At 36.1% G+C, this 22,866-nt stretch overlaps 1 protein-coding gene and 2 pseudogenes across 1 annotated transcript; 1 reads left to right on the top strand and 2 right to left on the bottom strand.

Annotated features, from left to right (window-relative positions):
- Nucleotides 1-2,437: 2,437 nt before the first annotated feature.
- Nucleotides 2,438-3,367, bottom strand: LOC116599896 (olfactory receptor 4P4-like). Its single transcript, XM_032359838.1, has one exon. It carries the CDS (start codon nt 3,365-3,367, stop codon nt 2,438-2,440), a length of 930 nt encoding a protein of 309 aa, XP_032215729.1.
- Nucleotides 3,368-9,765: 6,398 nt separating this feature from the next.
- Nucleotides 9,766-17,150, top strand: LOC116599695 (annotated as a pseudogene).
- Nucleotides 17,151-20,890: 3,740 nt separating this feature from the next.
- Nucleotides 20,891-21,839, bottom strand: LOC116599895 (annotated as a pseudogene).
- Between the last annotated feature and the right edge of the window lie 1,027 nt (nt 21,840-22,866).

Below are 22,866 nucleotides of genomic sequence, written 5' to 3'. Positions count from 1 at the left end.
TGGTTCTGTTGTGTAGCATTCTTTCTGATGGGTTGAGTATTTCCTTTGACCCATCCTGAAGGCCCTCAAAACATCACATACCACAGACACAGACAGACAAAAATGATCACACATATAAGGTACAAATATTACAATTCTATACTTTTAAAAATAATCCATATTTTTTTTTGAAAATTAATAGGTTAAACCAGGTCAAACCAAACTATACTAGACAGACTTAATTTCCTATGAAAGAGGCAGAATGTTTTCCCTTGATATTCTATAGGTTTCATGGACCCATGAAGAAAAAACAAAACAAAACAAAACATAATTAGTTAGATTTCTGAAAAGTTTAAGAGCAGAAATACTAAAAGAAACTTTCCTGACATTAAAGACAAGCATTATCTCATTTATGGTTTTACCTAGACTTCTTGGCTGTGGGGCAGAAGTAATTCACTTGAGAAAACTGCGTGTGGAAACAATACATTCTGCTGAGAAAAGGCAAGTGCTTTGGCAGAGAGAAACGTCTTCCCAAATGGGAACCAAAACACAGAGCTGACTTGATTATGTGATTAAAAAGACAAGGGATAACTGAAAATTAAAATAGTAGCACCTCCAAATGCAGAAAATAAGTAAAAAGACCTAATAGGTGGCTGAGATTCAGCCAGTTTTCATTCGTTCCCTGATAGCTACATGAAATGTATGTTGAATTTTTAAACTTTCTGACATTACATATTTTATTACATATTTTACCAATTCATAATAGTTCATAGTGTAACGGGAAGTTCTGGATAGTGAGAACAAACAATAAAGTCATTTATTAAATTAATTCATTAATTGTTTATTTCTTAATTTGTGTGGGTTCATTGCTGGAAAATGGATAAAAGAAAAATGAAGATATAGTGCATCTTTGCCTGAGTTGACTCAAACCAGGAAAACATAAGAAAAAATACTAATATAGGGCAGATGATTAATTTAAAAGGAGTAAATGTACAGTTTCATAACAACAAAATAACAGAGGAAAATCAGAAATACTTCTGGTCTATCTGTGAATTGGCAAAAACTTCTGGAAAAAGAAAATATCAGGAGTGTGACTTACATTTAAGACATGAACTCTAGGGGCGCCTGGGTGGCTCAGTGGGTTAAAGCCTCTGCCTTTGGCTCAGGTCATGATCCCAGGGTCCTGGGATTGAGCCCCTCATCAGGTTCTCTGCTCAGCGGGGAGCCTTCTTCCTCCTCTCTCTCTGCCTGCCTCTCTGCCTACTTGTGATCTCTGTCTGTCAAATAAATAAATAAAATCTTAAAAAAAAAAAAAAAGACATGAACTCTAACGCATAGTGGGGGCAGCATTATAACCAGGAAAGATAGAAGAAACAGTCATATAGCTGATAGACTTTAGAGTATGTTTGAAGAATGTGTAGTTGGGTGTAGTTGGTTGAAAGCATCCTAGCAAAGGGAAAAAAAAAAAAAAAAAACCAAGAAAGGTAAAGAAAGAGGAAAGATATATAACGTGTTTCCACTAGCCATATGTCCTAGCAAAATCTTCACATGTGTTAGCCAAAGTACTGCTACAACTTTATACAGTACAATATTATGCATTTCGTAGACATTTGAAAAATGAGAATGCATATATAATTAAAGCAAATTGACAAGACCCAAAGATGAAAATGTACCCGAGTCAGCAATCACCCAGCTCTCCCTGAGCTCCCAACCTGTCATTGTAATGCCATAATTCCTACCAATGTAATGCCTTCTGAGATTAGCAAATTTGGCCAGGACGAATTTTGGTAAGCAAGAGAGAAGTTTGGATTTTATTCAAGGAAAATAGGGTTCCATCTATATTTTTGGAAAGGGCTGTGCTATGTGTTTTAGAAAATCATTTCTAGCATTCCTCAAACCCATTCAACCACATCTGCCACTAGTTGGAAACTTTAGCATGCAGATTGCAATCTGAACTATAGTAATTTTCTTCTTTGACTCTTAAAATGTTAGAGATCATTTAGTCCAACTCCCCAAAGAAAGCTATATATCTTCTACAACATCTCAAATAATAAATGCGCTGGGAACACAGGGTGAGAAGTAAAATAAATATCATCTTTACCTGAAATTTTTTTTAAAGATTTTATTTAGCATGCAGATTGCAATCTGAACTATAGTAACTTTCTTCTTTGACTCTTAAAATGTTAGAGATCATTTAGTCCAACTCCCCAAAGAAAGCTATATATCTTCTACAACATCTCAAATAATAAATGCGCTGGGAAAACAGGGTGAGAAGTAAAGTAAATATCATCTTTACCTAAATACTTTTTTAAAGATTTTATTTATTTATTTGACATAGAAAAACCAGGGGGGAGTGGCAGAGGGAGAAGCAGGTTCCCTGCTCAGTAGAAAGCCCTATGCAGGGCTTGGTCCCATGATCCTGATCATGACCTGAACCACATGAACCACCAAGGTGCCCCTACCAGAATTTTGAATGTATCATTTTAGACCACACCTTCCCCATGGCGATTTTCATCTCCATGTTTCTCAGGGTGTAGATGAGAGGATTCAGCATGGGGGCAATCACAGTGTAAAACACAGAGACTTCCTTATCCTTGTTCTCACTTCCGGCAGGTAGAACATAAATATAGATACAAGGCACAAAGAATAAGATGACAACCATTACATGAGAGCTGCAGGTTGAAAGAGCTTTGCGTCTCCCTACAGAAGAGTATGTCCTAAGATTGTATAATATGAGAATGTAAGAAGCCACCAGGACAAGAAAGACAGCAACCACCACCATTCCTGAGTTTGCAATCATTAAGATATTAACAACATGAATGTCTTTGCACACCAGTTTTAAGAGAGGCTTCACATCACATATGTAGTGATCGATCTGATTAGGACCACAGAAAGGTAAATGGAGTACTACCAGCAGTAGAGCGCCAGAGTGCCAAAAACCCACACCCCAGGCCATGAAGATCAACATGTTACACCTCCGCCGGTTCATGAGGACCATGTAGTGCAGGGGCTTGACAATGGCAACGTAGCGGTCTAAAGCCATGGACACCAAGATGAATATCTCCACACCCGCCAGCAAGTGGGCAGTGAAGAGCTGGGTCATACAGTTGTTATAGGAAATGTTTTTTCTTGCTGTGACCAAGTCCCTGATTAGCCTGGGGACCACCGTGGAGGTGTAGCCGAGATCCATGAGGGAAAGGTGACATAGAAAATAGTACATTGGTTGTTCGATTAGATGGCTGCAGGTGATTGTGAATAAGATGAGAAAATTTCCCATTAAGATTACCAAATAACAAAGCAGGAAGAAGAAAAAGAACAGTAGCTCCATGTGCTTATTTCCCCACAGACCCATGAAAAGAAATTCTGTGACGTTGTTCTGATTTTCCATGTGGTTGAGGTGATTCCAGAGACATAATAGAAACTTAATTTATCTGAAATAACACAGAACATATGACATATACAAAAGCCTTTTAAAATTTTGTAATATTTATAAATTGACAAAATATGTAGATTTCTTGCTGACTTTTTTCACTTACCTAATACACTCTAGCTCCATCCACATTGTTACAAATGGCAAGATTTCATTATTTTTTTAAAGACGTTATTTATTTATTTGACAGGCAGAGATCACAAGTAGGCAGAGAGGCAGACAGAGAGAGAGAGAGAGGAGGAAGCAGACTCCCTGCTGAGCACAGAGCCAGATGCGGGGCTCGATTCCAGGATCCTGGGATCATGACCTGAGCTGAAAGCAGAGGCTTTAACCCACTGAGCCTCCCAAGTGCCCCAAGAGTTCATTATTTTTAATGACTAATAATCCACTGTACATACACACCACATCTTCTTTATCCTTTCACCAATTAATGGACATTTTGGAATTTATATATAATATCCCAATCACACAAAATGTTCCATATATCCAGGAGAACTAAAGATATATTCTTGAAATAAGGACAAAATCAAGGCTCTGGATCATAGCAGAGATTGGTTGATAATTAGTTGATAATAGTTTCAGTGAGTCTTCTTTTTGAAAGGTTTGGTGAAGAGTCATAACATGGAGAGGCAGGGAAAAAGGAACTGGGACACAATCTGGAATCTGATATAAGTTCCCCAGTCTGTTATATCAGTTTATTATTATATACAAGATTTCCCTTTTTTCTAATCATTTTAAAGACACATTTTGAGGTTGCTGTTTAAAATGCTAGAAGCAATGATTTGGAAGCTGTTTAAAATGCTAGAAACTAGTTATCTTCTATTGATATATTGAAGAACCCAAGACAATTAAAGAATGTGCTGCATATTTAACCATGCAGTTAAGCAGCATAGCCACCTAGATGCAGTAGAACTTGGAGCAGAGAGTGACTATGTTGAGCCATCACCTTTTACCTGTAACCAAATGTCTGCCACAGCGGACGTAATTTGTCTAAAAGTCTTAAAGTCAATGAATTATTTTAATGGTGCCACTGAAGGAACAGTATGATGTAATGGACAGATTTCTAGTCTAATGATCATGAAGGTGAGCATCCAAGCTCCTATGTCTTGTGACCTTTCTTGTTAGTATCGAGGAATTCATTCTCCCTGATCCTCTTTCTTCAGCTGGTATTGGAACCAATCATACTGGATCTGTCTGTCTTGTTTCCAGGGCAAAATAAATAAAGTTCATTTAGGGATATGAAATATAGAGGCTTATGATTCTGATATGATTAAATCTGAAGAAGAGTTCTCCCCAAAATGGAAGGCAACAAGTTGTTGTATAAGAAGATAGTTATCAATACTTCCATCAGTTCATTGGATTTACCTGTGGATTTTATATTCTTCCACAATGGGATTAGTTGAAGAACTCATGTTAGACATACATTGAATGCAAAGAAAAAAAAATGATGTTATTATAAATTTGTTCTGGGTTAATAAAACAAAGCGTAGCAATATATTTATTTATGTTTAAGTTGAGGGTATTGAAACAGTCCTTGTTTATGTGTCAGGTTGTGATCAGTTAAAGGATATATATGGACTTACAGACAATTTTTCATAAAATTGTAGAACCAAACTGTAACAAGTTCAAATCTTGGTTAAGACTCAACATCTCTCAACATTTGATCCAGTATTGCTCAGTTTTCAGTGACTGAACATTAGTTGGGAAAGCATATACTCATATAGAAAAAAAAAAATTCTATAAAGCAGCAAAGCAGTGACCATAGAATTCTCTGGGAATGTTGCCTTATGCATAAATATCCTCTGTTCACATTTGAATCATTTTCTTTTTGGTCATTATTTAATTCATTAAATAAAAATCCTGTTTCAATTCTCTGTCTCTCTCTCTCTCCCTCTTTCTCACTCTCTCACACAAAAACACAGACACACTGTATATATGTATGAACAGGGTTTTTGGGGTAAATTTAGAGTCCACCTTTTTACATACGTTTTTATTTAAAGAATTTCTCTCAAGAACGGCTCTTTAGATTTTAAATCACTTGAGAAAAATGTATGAGGAATTCTTTGCATACACACGTTAACTACAGGTTAAAAGGAAAAGAAGTTTCATTAGCTTATTTGGAAGTGGAAATTATGACTGAGGACATGAGAATCTATGGATAGTGTAAAAATCCATCAAGGACAATTTGACATGATTTTTCTGGCTCTTAAAAATATTTATTCATTCATTCATTTATTTATTTTAGAGAGAGGGAGAGAGAGAGAACAAGCAAGCAGAGGCAGGTTAAGGGACAGAGGGAAAAGAGAAAGAGAATCTCAAACAGACTCCATACTGAATGCAGAGCCTGCCCTGGGCTTGATTTCAAGACCCTGAGATTGTGAGTTGCATGGAAAGTAAGAGTCAGATCCTGAACTGACTGAGCCACCCAGATGCCCTGATTCTTCTGGCTTTTTAAAACTATTTATTACATCCAGGGCACTGGGTGGCTCAGTCCTTAAGCATCTGCCTTTGGCTCAGATCATGATCCCAGATTACTGGGATTGAGCCCCACACTGGGCTCCCTGCTCAGCGGGAAGCCTGCTCCTCCCTCTCCCACTCCCCCTTCTTGTGTTCCCTCTCTCACTGTGTTCCTCTCTGTTAAATAAATAAAATTAACTTTATCACATCTATAATAAAGAAAAATGTGATATTGAAATTTATGGGCTCAATTATGTGACACATTTATAGTTAAATCTTTAAAACCAGAATGGTAAATAATAATATATTCTAGGCACTTTAGTAACCTCTTTTCATTTACCAACCATTTTGTCTACACTATGACCTGATGAGGTATATTGTTGTACTATTGCCCCTGTTTTGCAAATAAGGAAATTTAAACCCAAGGTTATACAAGTATGAGGGGGCCGTTTGTATCTAAACCTTTTCAATGTGATTTAGAAGCTCATACTTTATTGATTTTGCTTAAATACCCTCTCATAATAAAAACTTTAAACCTTCCCTTTACCCTTAAATTATCAAGATTTTATCGTGAATATCCTGATGACCTCTCTAAAAAATAACCAACAAGAAAATTTATTCCAGAAGAATTTAAACTTAAAAATAAGGATGCAATAAGTTCCAATTTTTTAGTAAGTTCGAATTTTTATGTAAAATAAATTGTTAAATATCCTAGTTATTTCTTCCCCAATTTAACATACATACTTATGTATATATACATACATTAATTATAAACATATATTACATTATACACATGCACACATACATACATAGTAATCAGGATGTTCACTTCTGTGAGATTTTAAACCTCTTTGGAATGTCAGGGTGATCCTCAGGCTGTGTTGTTTTTATTTTAATTTCTGTACCTGTGCTATAAAATAGCAAACGCATGTGGAATGTCCCTGACTCTCCTGTGAATCTTCCATACAAAAGAAGCTTTCAGGAACAGTGTTACTGGGAATACCTTGAATTAAAAGCACAAGAAGGACCTGAGGGAAAATCTCCCACAGGCATTTTAGAGTGGCCAGGGCATATGTGGTTAAAATTTGAAAAATAAAGCCCACATTTTTATAAGGTCATATAGATGGGCTTGAGGATTTTTTCATTTACCTCATGAGAGTTATTAGTGAGTGATTCAATACTTCTGCAGTGTTATAGCCCTGATGTAATATTATGGATATATATATACATATTTTTCTCTGAAGTTGCCGTCCATTTAATTTCTGTAAGTCTATCAACATCTTACAATTTTTTTTTCTTTCGGTGTACCAAGATTCATTGTTTATGCACCACACCCAGTGCTCCATGCAATTCATGCCCTCCTTAATACCCACCACCAGGCTATTCCATCTCCCACCCCCTCCCTTTCTCCCTCTCTCCTCTTCAAGAATAATTTCCTTGAAGACTGAAGTCTCTGCTGTTGATCATAATACATAATATATATTTAACAAATCTTGAATTATTTATCAATCCAATTATAACTTTTCTGTGCTAACTGGATATTACTTAGCTTGGGCACTTGTTAGAATTTGGCAATGCCACAGTGCATAACCATTTTCTCCCCTTTATTTTCTTTGTTTTTATCTTCCTTTGCTTTATCTCCCTCTCCTTGAGTGAGAGAGAAATAGAGTGTCAGAAGAACCTCATGGGGACAGGTTGAGTAAATCATAGCCCTTAGTACATCGCAGGTGATCCTCCTGGGTTCACGCCAGGTCCATCTAGGGGTTTTATTTTAATACATATTTTTCCTTTCTGCATTGCTCATCTCCACTTCTGCTTGCCCCTTCTCTGCACCCACCATACTCTAACACACTCAACTTCACTAGCCTGGGATGTTGCACACTCCTTGGTTTCTTCTATAGCTGTCCACATCATGAAAGTAAAGTCTTCCAATACTGCCCTTAAATTATAGCATTTGTCTTTTCCTTGCTGCATAACCCATACTCATATGCGCACTCAGTAATACAGCCTCAGAATGCATGAAACAAAATGAGGTAAATCCATATGAAAAAAATATAAATCCATCTTCACAGGAGACAATTGCAATACTCCTTTTTTTTGAATTATTGATGAGTAAAGCAAACATTATGTCAGGAGAACAGAAAAGATCTGAAAAATACAACTTAAAAGTATTGTAGACACATACATAAAATTATATCTAACAAGAATATACATTTTAATAGATAGAGAGATAGATAGATAGATAGATAGAATATTACACAATTAAGCATTAGGTCATTAAAAAAGAAGAAGCCTCAATGTACTTTGAAGAGACATTACACCAAAGTCTGAGCACAACATGAGGTAGACCTAGACCTATGTTATTATTATTTTTGTACAATTGTTTAAAGATGTCCTCTGTCAAATAGCTAGCTAACCTCTAAGCTAATAGAAGAGTTCTGTAACCATACAGAATATGGATTTTAGAAAAATAATTTAGAAAAATCACTAAACATACAAAGAACTACAATTCACAAAATATTTCCCACTTAAAATCAGAATAACACCAGGATGTTCCCTCTCATTACTTATAGCAAACAGTTTATTAAAGGTTTCTACTAGAGAAATTAGATTAAAAAGTAAATGAAAGCATCCAATCGAGAAGAAGAAAGAAGTAAAACTCTCTCTGTAACTAATCACATGATTTTCATATACATAAAATCCTAAATATTCTACCAAAAATTAGAGCTAATAAATGAATTCAGTAAATTTGCAAGATAAAACAATCAATGTACAGATATCAGTTGCACTTCTATACACTAACAACAAACTACTGAAAGACATTTTAAGAAAATGATCCTATATACAATAGCTGCAAAATCAACAAAATATTGAAGAATAGATTTAACCTAGGAGGTCAAAGGTTTTAGACTGAATACCATAAGATATATTAGAAAAAGATAAAATAATACACAAATAAGTGAAAAAAAATTTCATGCTCAGGGAATTAGAAAGATAAATATTGTGAAAATGGTTCACACAACCTATGCAATCTATAGATTCAATGCACCCCTGATCAAAATTTCAATGGCCTTTTTCACAGGTAGAGAAAGAATTATCCTATTCTCTTTGGACTCACACAAATACCCTGGAAAACCAAAGGAATCCAGAGAAAGAAGAGTAAAGCTTAAAGCATCCCACTACCTGATTTCAAGCTGTATTACAAAGCTGTAATAATCAAAACAGTATGATATTGACATAAAAACAGGCACATAGAAAAATGGCACAGAATAAAGAATCCAGACATAGACATACGCATATACAGTGAACTGATTTTTGACAAGGGTACCAAAACACACAGTACAGAAAGAACAGTAACTTCAATACATGGCTTTGAGAAAACTGGATATCCATATGAAAAGAATAAAATAGGACACCTCTCTCACACTAATCATGACACTGTTGGTTGGAATGTAAAATGGCATAGCCTTTATGGAAAACAATATGGTGATAATTCAAAGCCTTAAAAAAAATGATCTACTTTATATACCCAGTCCTACTTCTGGGTATATTTGAAAGACTTAATTCAGCATCTTGGGGGTGCCTGGCTGGCTCAGCCCATAGACCATACAGCTCTTGATCTCAGGACCTGAGGCTTAAGTCCCATGTTGGGTGTGGAGTTTACCTGAACAAAGTAAACAAATAAACCAGTATCTTAAAGAGATATCTACACACCAACATTTATGCTAACATTTACAATATCCAAGCTATGGAGAAAAATATAAATGTCCTTCAATAGATGAATGAAGAATATAATAATATTCAGCCATTTAAAAAAAAAGGAAATCCTGCCATTTTGAAAGACATGGTAAATCTGGAAAGCATTATACTAAGTAAAATAAGCCAGAAAAAGAAAGGAGATGGAGAGAAGTGAATTGGGGGAAACTGGAAGGGAGATGAACCATGAGAGACTGTGGACTCTGAGAAGCAAACTGAGCGTTTTGGAGGGGAGGGGGGTGAGAGATTGGGTGAGCCTGGTGGTGGGTATTATGGAGAGCACATACTTCATGGAGCACTGGGGGTGATGCATAAACAATGAATTCTGGAACACTGAATAGAAATTAAAAAAATAAATTAAAAAATGGAAAAAAAAGAGACAAATACTATGATACCATTTGTATGTAAAATCTCAGAGGAATAAAGAGAGCAGTTAGAGAACTTATTCTAGGAGAACCTGGGTGGCTCAGTGGCTTAAAGCTTCAGCCTTAGCTCAGGTCATGATCCCAGGGTCCTGGGATTGAGCCTGCATCGGCTCTCTATTCAGCAGGGATCCGGCTTCCTCCTCTCTCTCTGCTGCCTCTCTGCCTCCTTGTGATCTCTGTTTGTCCAATAAATAAATAAAATCTTTAAAAAAAAAAAGGGAGAGAGAACTTATTCTAGCTAAACTATGTGGATATTTATATATATAAAATATCCCATAACAACACTGTGTGGTATTGCTATAAGGATAAATATATAGATCATTGAAAAAATAGAATATCCATAAATAGACCTAAATGTGAGTGTTTTTTTTTTTTGTTTGTTTTTTTACAAAAATGTCAAGATAATACAGTGGGAGAAAGAATAGATGTTTTTTCAACTAACTATGTTGGGTCAATTGGATACCCATATGAAAAAAAAAAAAATGAACATGGACTACTACCTCACACCATACACAAAAATTAACTCAAAATGAAGCAGAGACATAGATTTTAAAGCTAAACCTATAAAAATAATAGAAAGATTATTTTTATTAAATATTGCACAATTAGCGAAAACTATAAGAAAAACTGAAAATTGAAACTTGTTAATATTTTAAGTCTTTTGTTCATTGGATATCATTAAAAAAAAAACAATTCATAGACTAGGAAAAAAATACAGCATACGCACTTATGTATAAACATTTTATATTATATGCAATTGTGTATTTAAATTATATATAAATATATGGTTTATATTTATTTGTTTTTATTTTTTTTTAATGTATAAAACATCTATATGACAAAAATACCTATATCTAGAATATATAAAAAGCACTTATAGTTAAGTAATAAGAAACCCAGAATTACTATTTTTATACTCTACAAAGGACTTGAAAAGAAATTCTCAAAGTAAGGTACAAATGCTGGATCATAGGGTAGTTCTATTTTTAACTTTTTGAGGAAACTGTAATGTTTTCTACAGCAGCTGCAAACTTCACATTCCCACCAATGGTGCAAGAGTGTTCCCTTTCCTCCAATCATCACCAATATCTGTTGTTTCTTCCATTGTTGATGTTAGTTATTCTGGCAAGTATGAAGTGATACCTCACTGTAGTTTTGATTTGTGTTTTCCTGACGATCAGTGATGTTGAGCACCTTTTCCTGTGTCTCTCAGCCATCTGTATATCTACTTTGCAAATATGTGTATTCAATTCTTCTGCCCCTTTTTAATTGGATCATTTGTTTGTTGGGTGTTGAGTTTGATAATTATATATATATATATATATATATATATATATATATTTATTTATATAGGATGCTACCCAACAATCCAGAAATTGCACTCATAGGTATCTCCTCAAAGAATAGAAAAACACTAATTCAAAGTAATACATGCATCCCTGGTTAAAGAAGCATTATTTACAATAGCTAAATTATGGAAACAGCCCAAATATCTATCATCTTATGAACTGATAAAGAATAGGTGATGGGAAAAAAAAGAAAGAAAAGAATAGGTGATGATATGTGATGGCATATTATTTTGCCATCAAAAAGAATGAAGTCTTGCCATTTGCAATGACATGGATGGAGCTGGAGAGTATTATGCTAAGTAAAACAAGTCAGCCAGAGAAAGACAAATAACATATGATTTCATTCATATTTGGATTTAAGAAATAAAGCAAAACCAGTATGGAGGGATAGTGGAGAGAGAGATAGAGAGGCAAAGCAAGAAACAGACTCTTTCAACTCTAGAGAACAAAGTGATGGTTACTATAAGAGAGGGGGAGGGGGGTCGGGGATAAGTAACTGGTGGAGATTATGGAGAGCACTTGTGATGAACACTAGGCATTGTATCAAGTTGTTGAATCACTATATTGTACACATGAAAATAATATTAGCCTGTATGGAAACTAACTGGAATTTAAATGAAGACATTTATATATAAATATATATTATATATCCAACAATACATTAAAAAGTGTCCAACATCACTAGTCATCAGGAAAAGCAAATTAAACCACAATATTATATTACCACATAACTCCTTGGGTGCCTAAAAGAAAATGAGTAACAATATCAGGTGACAAGAATGTGGAACAATTCTTCTGGTTAAAATTACAACTTCCTGCTTGTGTTTTGATGTCTTGCCACAATTTTAATGTTACCTAGTATTTCTTACTGAACAGATCATGAATTCCAGAGATTATTAATTGAGATCCTATTAGAGTTTCTGTTTACTTTTCTATCTTCTAGTGAATGTGTAAAATAGCTTTTGCAGTAAAGAATATTAATGGCTACCTTTCCATTTTTTATGCCCTCACTGCTCAAACTCAGATGCAATAAATAGCAGGTATCCCCAAAAGTGTTAATATTGTTAGGAAGCAGTTCTATGTGGATCTGGAGTCAACAGGTTAAGTATATCACAGTCCCCACAATGAAATTATGCCATTTTTCTATTTACATGACATTTAGCTTTCTAACAAGTCAAAGTTCATGGGACATCTGTGTGGCTCAGTCAGTTAAGTTTCTGCCTTTGGCTCAGGTCATAATCCCAGGGTCCTGGGATTGAACACGGCCTTATGCTCCCTGAGCACTGTCTGTGTTCTGCTTTTTCCTTTCCTGCTCTCCCTGCTTGCGCACTCTGTCAGTAATCAATAAAATATTTACTTGCACTCTGTCAAGTAAATAAATAAATAAATAAATAAAGTATTTCAGAAAAGGAAAGAAGAGGAACCAAATTCCCCAAAGAGAAATTTTGTTTGGGTTCCAAGTACAGGGAATGTAATTCCCTATTTGAAACTGCATGTTTCTCAAACACGTCTCTTCAGCACACCTGTTTTTAAGAAAAAGCCTTTCCATCAGAAAGAGATAATTAATTCCAGAGGGAGAAAGCAATAGTTGTAAGCCAAGGTCCTTGAACCTTTCTAGAAACCTCTTTAAATATCCATGCAGTGCCAGATGAAGGTGTTGTGGGGGGTTCACCTTTCCAGAGCAAGATTCATTATGGTAGAAATGACCCATTTGAAAGTGTTGCCTCCATATTTCTTGCCTCTTGCCTATGGGGCCAGAGCCATCTGGAGATCATTTCTCCACAGAGTGTCAGAAGAATCCATTCTAAATTCAAATCTCAGTTTTTCTGAGTAGAATTTTGAGGCTTTAGGCTAGGAGGAAAGTTTTAGACTAATAGAAACTACTTTCTCAAGAACTGTTGATTGGTTATCAAATTACCTAAATAGTCCATGTCTGAGTGTGTCATATCTTTCATATTAAAGACCCCTATCCAAGAAGGCATCAGTCGGAGGATGGAATTATTTCTGAAAGCCATTAAATATCATTAAGATCATCTAAGTCTATAAGGTAAGTTTTTCATTAGTGTTGAATCATCTTAAAGATAGATCCTTTCTGGGGCGCCTGGGTGGCTCAGTGGGTTAAGCCGCTGCCTTCGGCTGGGGTCATGATCTCAGGGTCCTGGGATCGAGTTCCGCGTCAGGCTCTCTGCTCAGCAGGGAGCCTGATTCCCTCTCTCCCTCTGCCTGCCTGTCCATCTACTTGTGATTTCTCTCTGTCAAATAAATACATAAAATCTTTAAAAAAAAAAAAAAAGATCCTTTCTATATGTAGTAATCATTATGTTTCAAAGCTTGACAAATATAACAATATTTTATCCTCACACTAATTATCCAATAGATACTTGGCAAATGTCATTAACCTAATTTGGCAAATGTAAGCTTGGAGGCTCATAGAGATTATATAATTTGTAGGACCCAGCTCTCTGACACCAGGTGCTTTTCTTTTTGCCATGACACACCTCCTTTCCCATTCAAGACTGATCACAAGCATGAAAATCAAATGTAAATACACTACACACACACACACACACACACACACACACACAGAGAATACAAAAATATGAGTAATAAATGGCATAAATTACAGTCATTTAGTCCATGCAAGACCATGAAGACTCCTTCCTGAGGTTAACTGTTATGGATAATGTGAGTTCTATGGCTTCTTGAGAAGTAAAATTGGAGATGAACCTTTGTGAGCTGATTGCATGGTTAAAGGTTTATGCATACATCACTCAAAATACCAATTATTCAAATCTCCTAGTTGCATACACAGTCACAAAAAAAAAGTGAAAAATCTTATATGCCCCCCTTATGTGGTGGGCATGTGTATATGTTTCTTCAATCAATTCTTGTAACACCTAGGATACGGATATGATCATTTTCACTTCATGGATGAAGAAAAAGGATGTACACTGTCTAGAAATATACCTTGAATAAAGGAAGTTGCAAGTGTAAAAGGCAATGTTCTAGTCTAGTCTTTCTAAAGTTCAAACCAATACAGTACACTCAACCACTCTTGTAGTCATTTTCAAGGTGTGCAGAAAAATTTGGGGACCTATGCTTGTAAGGGGATTGAGAAGGTAGCTAATGGGTCTACACAAAAGGCTAAAGTAAGAGTGCTCCTCAATGAAAGCAGCGCCACATTTTTTATTAATATTTAAAAATTCCAATGTGTATATGTGTGTGTTTTGATGAAACTGTTTTCATATATACTTGCCTCCAAAATGACATGAAAGTCATTATATTTATTATGGCCTTGTGAAAGGAGATTATTACTTCAGGATTGTTTACTGGAACATGACAAGGTAGGGTAAAGATTAAAAATTGGAGCAAAAACAAAATAGCAAGTATAATTTGATCTAACCTTGGCTCTACTCTTTACTATCTGCTGGATCTAGCCAGGATCCTTAATTCTTCCCTAAGTTTGCATCTTCTACTATGTAAAAGAAGTATAAAAGTAGTGGTAATCATCTTAGAGGTTTGTAGTGAGGATTAAAGAACTACATTTCTGCAAAAACAGAGTCTGGTAAGTTTTCGTTGGTATTGTATTTATTATTCTTATTATTTCCATCAGTTCTGCAATTGTTTCTTCATTTGCAAAATTGGTGGTGCAATACTAAGCATTCAGGTTACTACCATGCCATCCATGCACATAACAATCTATTATTAGAAGTATATATTTATTAGCTAGTATATTGTTCCTGGAGGTTTTTTTTTATTTAAACTTTTTATCTAACATATAGTACATCATAAGTTTAGATGTAGTGTTCATGATTCAACAGTTGTATATAACATACAGTGTTCATCACATCACTTGCCCTCCTAAATGCCATCACCCAGCTTCCCCATTCCCCTAAAATCTCCACTTGAGCAACCCTCAGCTTGTTTCCCAAGAGTTAAAAGTCCTGGGGTGCCTGGGTGGCTCAGTGGGTTAAGCCTCTGCCTTCAGCTCAGGTCATGATCTTAGGGTCCTGGGATTGAGCCCCGCATCAGGATCTCCACTGAGCACAGAGTCTGCTTCACCTCCACCTCTGTCTGCCTCTCTGCCTACTTGTGATCTCTCTCTTTGTCAAATAAACAATAAAGTCTTAAAAAAAATAAGTCTTTCATGGTTTGCCTCCCTCTATGATTTCTTCCCATTTAGTTTTCCTGGCCTTCACTTATGATCTGATGCACTATTTTTTGTATTCCACATATGAGTGAACTGCATGATAATTGTCTTCCTCTGATTGACTCATTTCACTAAGCCTATACCCTCCAGTTCCTGGGTTTTTGCCCAGTTACAACCAATTTTTTATGGTAGGTCCTGTAGCCTTTATTATATTCCATAAGAAATATCCTATTACAATTTTTGTCAATTCTTTAAATAGTCTGATAATGGGCTTCTGTCTCTGGCTTACATCCCCTTACTGGAGCTCAGTTGACTTTATCCAAGACACACAAATATTGCTACCAAAGTTTTATCCAATTGGCACCCTTCCTCCAACTTTTGTTCATCCTTCCACTCATATTGTCAATTCTAAGGATAAAGGAAAAAATCCTGGCTTTGTATTTATAACCTTGACTACAACAACATAGTCTCTTGGTTATCTCAAATCAAGTATGCGCAGATGATCTTCAAGAACTTGAACTTACTTTATATGTCAAAAAACAGCATGAGAATTCATGACTCAATGGAATTTAGGCATTTATTATTTACTAGGTAATAAGCTTAATATAGTCAAGGTTACATTAATAAAAAATGATTTCTTTTCAGGTAACATAATTAATCATAAAATGAAATTATGGAGAATAGGAAACAATGTGACAGAGTTTGTTCTACTGGGGCTCACAGAGAATCCAAAGATGCAGAAAATCGTATTTACTGTGTTTTTTGGTCATCTACATCATCTCTGTGGTAGGAAATGTGCTCACTGTAGTCACTATCATTGCCAGCCCATTATCAGGGTCCCCCATGTACTTTTTTCTGGCCTATCTCTCCTTCATTGATGCCTGCTATTCTTCTGTAAATACCCCTACACTGATCATAGAATCGCTCCGTGAAAAGAAGACCATCCCATTCAATGCATGTATTATCCAAATATTTGGGGAGCATTTCTTGGAGGTGCTGATGTTATCCTGCTTACTGTGATGGCCTATGACCGCTATGTGGCCATCTGCAAGCCATTGCACTACATGACCATCATGAATCGGCAGGTGTGCAGCCTTCTAATGGGAGTGGTATGGGTGGGAGGCTTCCTACATGCAACCATACAAATCCTCTTTATCATCCCATTACCCTTCTGTGGCCCTAATATCATAGATCATTTTATATGTGATCTTAACCCTTTGCTCAATCTTGCCTGCACTGATACCCACACTCTAGGGTTCTTTGTTGCTGCCAACAGTGGTTTCATCTGTGTCTTAAACTTCCTCCTCTTGATGGTCTCCTATGTGGTCATTCTGCGCTCCCTAAGGAACCACAGCTTGGAGGCAAGGCGCAAAGCCCTCTCCACCTGTGTCTCCCACATCACAGTGGTTGTCCTATTCTTTGTGCCCTGCATATTTGTGTACATGAGACCTGCAGCTACTTTATCTATTGATAAAGCAGTTGCTGTGTTCTATACTACAATAACACCCATGTTAAATCCTTTAATCTATACCTTGAGAAATGATCAGATGAAAGATGCCATTAGAAAATTGTGTAGTAAGAAAGCTATTTCAGATGCCAAATAACGTGCCTGGAGATCTACATTGATTCAACTCGAGCAAAGGTCAAAAGGAAATTTTGGATGTCCTTTTTGCAAAGAGCACCTATGAAATGAAAAAAAAAAAAAAAGTGAATGATATGAATCCTAGACTTTGCATTGAAAAGAGCAAAGTGGGCACAAGAAAAGGAAAAATAACCCTAAGCCAGGATCACTCTTTGAATATTTGGACAATTCTATCAAACTGGGGTTTAGTTTTACTAGCTTCATTCATGTATATGGATTCATATGCTTTCATACTAATTTAATAATTAAAAATATATTGGAATTAAGCAGCAATATCTATAACAACTCAAAGAGGGTGGCATTATCCGTATTTTATAGGAGAGGAAGCAGAAAGGGGAAAGTCTCAAAGCAAGAACACCAAAGAGTCAATAATCTGAATCTACCTGATTTCTCAGTCCATGCCGTTTATGCTATGATGCAATGCAAGGCAATGGTGATAGAAAAATGATTGTAATAGTTACCATATATTGAACTGGGATAGCGCCTCAACTCCATATTACATGTAATATATATTATAATATATATGTATTATAATGTTATATATATAGCATGCATATACATGTTATATTATTATATACGTATATATCATAGTGATATATAGTTATATAAAATTATGTATTATATTTATATTAATTTGTGACTAAAATTAAATTCTAGAGATGTTCCATTAACGACTCTGCTTAATTTTATTTATCATAGGTGATGATAACACATCCCTGTAATATTGTGTTTTGTAACTACCTTAGGAATAAGAATATTATACCATGTTTCCAAATTTCCTGTAGACCTCAGAATCATTTTATATCGTTCATATCACCCATCTTATGCTGATAAGCCATTAAAAAATGTGATGTTCAATAAATGATTTTTAAGTACCATACAAGAATTTATAGTCTTTATGTAATTTTTGCTCCTTAAAGATTTGTCCTGTAACAAAGAATAGTTTCTACAAGTAGAGCGATGTCTAGTCGATGATAAATGTGGAAAGAAAAATAAAAGTATAAAGGAAGGTAAAAATAAAAATACTAGAGTGTATAGAATTATTTTCTCATTTTTGTCTGATTCGGACTCTGAGCCTTCTAACTAGATCTCTTCAAGAAACTTCAATTTGTTTTAACTCCTGCTTAAGATGTGTGATGAGAAAGAAATTGAAACTAAGATTCTCAGTTAAAAAGCAAATAGCTTAACTTGCTACTCTTCCTGCTTTCAGTAAGATTTCATCATATGATTGGGAACTGTTCATGTTATTTTTCCCTTTTAATTAGTTTAATTTTTGGTAACATTTAATTATGAATAGATATTTTAAAAAATATACGTTTCCATCTACATTCAAAACAAATTCAGGATAAATTTATTCCATTTATTCCTTCTGTCCCTCAACAGAAGGAATATCAACAGAAATTTATTTAGCCCAAAGAATATATCAGACACATTAATGGTTGTTTCTCAATGGTAAATAGAGAGAAATTTGGTCTTGCCTTCAGAGAGCTTCAGATCACCTGAGAGAAACCCAACAGGGTCAGAAAATGACAACACCATATTATAAATGGTAAGGTAGTGGCAGCAAAGGGGTGCTGTGAAAGCATGCTGTGAGGAACACAAAAGAAAGATCCAGAGGTTCAGGAATGGTTCTAATATGAAATGATATACAAAAATGGAACCTGAAACATGACATTCTGTCCACAGTTTGAATATGTACACATCATTTGGTGTAGGAGCATTCCTAAGAGAGGGATTACATAACCAAGGTCAGGGGTGAAAATCAGTTTGTAGGAAATCTGGTGAATTCAGTGTGGTTATGGTAGTTAATTCATCTATTCAGTCAACAGTTACTTAGAGAACTCTTACCATGTGCTAGACAGTGTGCTAGACAATGAGTTTATAAAGTATAAATGACAGGGTATGGCCCTAGAGAGACAGGAACAGGGAAAATGAAGATCTCATAATCCTATTAAAGCTTAGTGCTAAATAAGTGTTTGCTTCCTCAAAAAGTTAAGAGTAGACCTACCCTACAACCCAGCAATTGCACTACAAGGTATTTACCCCAAAGAAACAGATGCAGGGAAAAGAAAGGGCCCATGCACCCCAATGTTCATAGCAGCAATGTCCACAATCGCCAGATTTGGAGGAACTGGGATGCCTGTCAACAGATGACTGGAAAAATATGTGGTTTGTGTATGTAGTGGAATATTACTCAGCCATCAATATGGATGAAAGCTACCTTTTGCATAGACATGGATGGAACTGGGGGTTATTATGCTAAGTGAAATAAGTCAATCAGAGAAAGACAGTCATTATATGTTTTCACTCAGATGTGGATACACGGCATACCACAGAGGACCATAGGGTAAGGGAGAGACAATCAGAAGGGAAGAAATCAGAGAGGAAGATAAATCACAAGAGACCCTTGACTCTGGGAAACAAACTGAAGTTGTGGAGAGAGGAGGTTAGATGGCAGGATGGTGTAACAAGGTGATAGGTATTAAGGAGGGCATATCTTGAGATGAGCACTGTGTGTTATGCTGAACTAATGAATCATGGAAACTCCACATTAAAAAAAATGTTGTACTATAAGTTAGCTAACTGAATTTAAATAAAAATACCCACTTGGCAACCTTAAAAATATTTATTTTGAAAGAATAAATAATATAGGATAAAAACAGAAAGGGAGACAAATCTTAAACCATAAGAAAAAACTGAGGGTTGGTGGAGGAGAAGTAGGTGGAAAGATGGGATAATTGGATGATGGGTATTAAGGAAGGCACTTGATATAATGAGCAGTAGGTGTTATAAGCAACCAATGAATCACTGCATTCTATGCCAAAAATAGTAATACACTGTAAGGGACTGGTTGGCCAGAGAGAGCCATTTTGTTGCAGTGAACTTAGATTGACCCTATGCAGTGAACTTAGATTGACCCTGCCCCTCCCAGAGGAACTTACTTGCAAAGCCTAGATACAAAGGCCAGTCAGGCCAGGTGAAGACATCCAATCAGAAGGGCATACCTATATTTACTGAGGTGAGTTTAAATCCCATTGGCTACCTGTGTGGGGGCGGGGCTCAACCACCCCTATAAAGGTTAGTCTGCAAGGCTGAAGCTGGGGAGGAGTAGGAGAGTCGTCAGAGCCGTCAGAGCCATCAGAGCTCTTGTAAGAGCTGTAAGAGCCATCAGAGCTGTCAGAGCTCTTGTAAGACCCGTCAGAGCCCTCAGAGCTCTTGTAAGAGCTGTCAGAGCTGTCAGGGCTCTTGTCAGAGCTGTAAGAGCTATGAGAGCTGCCAGTGGCCCCGCCGCCTCAGGGAGCAGACTCGCAGGAGGAGCCCACTGAGGCACCCTGGTGCCCCTAAAATCATGGACTTTAACAACTCCTTTGCTATAGAGAATATTTCCTCATGTGGTCTAGCCAACATACCTGAATTATTAATACAGAATTATTAAAATTTTCTTTTTCCATCACAATTCACAGATTATATAACATTGTCTTAACTGTGCATATAACCGATATTGTGCCTGTAAGCTTGTCCTTACCCTCTCAACGTCTATAAAATGAACTATGTTTTAAAGTTATTTTTGAATGATTAAATTAATATTTCTTTCTAGTTATTATTAAACTCTTAAGTTCCGATTTTTGTCACTCAGGATCATGATACCAGCTGAACAAGTAAGTACACTTTGAAATGGTTTCTTCCCTATCCTATGTAGGTCTAGCTGGCTCCTTGTTTTGTTAAAAAGATGTTGAGCCCTGTTGTTTGACACCAGATCTTCTCGGGCCTGTTTCATCTCTGTATTTCTCAGCATATAGATTAAAGGATTGAACATAGGAGCAATGATGGTGTAAAACAGAGCAAATATTTTATCTTCAGAGAAAGTGGTTGGAGGTCGAAGGTAGGCAAAGATTGAAGGCCCAAAAAATAAAGCTATCACAGTGATATGAGACCCACAGGTAGAGAGGGCTTTGCGTCTTCCTTCAGCTGAGTGATGCCTTAAACTGAATAATAAAATAATATAAGAAAAAAACAAAACCGCAAATGTCACTAAGGTAACCAGTCCTGAATTGACAACCATAAGGACACCAGTGATGTAGGTATCAGTACAGGCCAACTTTAGCAAAGGAAAAATATCACAAAAGTAGTGATCAATCTCATTAGGACCACAGAAGGGCAACCTGATTACCATAAGAAATTGAGGAAAGGAGTGGACAGCCCCACCAGCCCACGCAGCCAAGACTAGGAGATGGCACCTTGTCCTGTTCATGATAAGCAAGTAGTGGAGAGGTTTGCAGATGGCAGCGTAGCGATCAAAGGCCATGACTGTAAGGATTAATACTTCAGTCATTCCAAAGAAGTGCATTGTCAAGACATGTAACATGCAACTACCATAGGAGATGGTTTTTCTTTCCACTAGCAGGTCAGCAATAAATTTAGGTGTAATGCTAGAGGTAAAACAGATGTCCATAGAGGATAAGTGGCTGAGGAAGTAGTACATGGGTTGGTGCAAAAGAGGACTGCATCTAATGGAGACAAGGATCAGAAGGTTTCCTGCCAACAGGACAACATAACAGAATAAGAAGAGCACCAAGCAAATTATTTGCATTTTCTGGTCATACGAAAGTCCCAAGAGAATGAATTCTGAGACATTCCTCTGGCTCTCCATGTATTTCAGACTGGCATAGATTGTAAACAGATGGGTTAAATATCTGAAAAGAAAAAAAAAAATGGGAATCTGCATAAAAAAATTAGCAGCATGGCAACAATACTATAAACTTTACCAAAAAGCAAATTCATATCATTGAGTACATATTATTTATTCCTGATACCTAGATTTATGCTTTTTTTAAATTTCTCTTATGTTAGAAATCTATTGTAAATTATTCTATAACTGGAAAATGATGTAATTTTCAGCATTACCATCCAAGATGATGGAATAATCAAATGTTAGATTTATGTTAAAGCAATAAGCTTATTATTATTAGTTTTATTAATTAGATAACAAAGGACTTAAATTTACATAGTTAAAAATTTTGCACCTTTTAAAATGTACATGTTTATGCATAGGTGAAACTCTTTTTCTTTCAGGATGATCTGGACAAATTCTGTTTTATTTGGGAATGTATCCTCAGGAATGAAAATTTATTAAAAATATATCAGTTTTTGGAGTGCCAGGGTCCCTCAGTTGGTTAAGTGTCCAACTCTTGATGTTTTCTCAGGTCATGATCTCAGGGTCGTGAGACAGAGCCCTGTATTAGGCTTTGTGTTGGGTGTGGAGCTGCTTAAGATTCTCTCCATCTTCCTCTGCCTCTGCCCCCACATCTCTCTATCTCTATCTCTCCCTCTCTAAATAAATAAATAAATAAATAAAGATTATCTTCCTTGCCCTTTGGACAAACAGTATCAATTGCATATTTTGAACTAAAATACTGGGGCACCTGGGTGGCTCAGTGGGTTAAGCCTGTGCCTTTGGTTCAAGTCATGATCTCAGGGTCCTGGGATCGAGTCCTGCATTGGGCTCTCTGCTTGGCGTGGAGCCTGCTTCCTCCGGTCTCTCTCTGCCTGCCTTTCTGCATACTTATGATCTCACTCTGTCAAATAAATAAAGAAAATCTTGAAAAAAATAAAAATAAAAAAAATACTAAAATACTATCAGGCACATTAAAACGATTCAATTGTAAAAAATAAAGAGC

This window comes from Mustela erminea, chromosome 9 (genome assembly GCF_009829155.1).
Source record: "Mustela erminea isolate mMusErm1 chromosome 9, mMusErm1.Pri, whole genome shotgun sequence".
In the NCBI taxonomy this organism is placed as follows: domain Eukaryota; kingdom Metazoa; phylum Chordata; class Mammalia; order Carnivora; family Mustelidae; genus Mustela; species Mustela erminea.
Note: the sequence above shows the minus strand (reverse complement) of the source record. Positions and strands in the feature narration are given on the sequence as shown.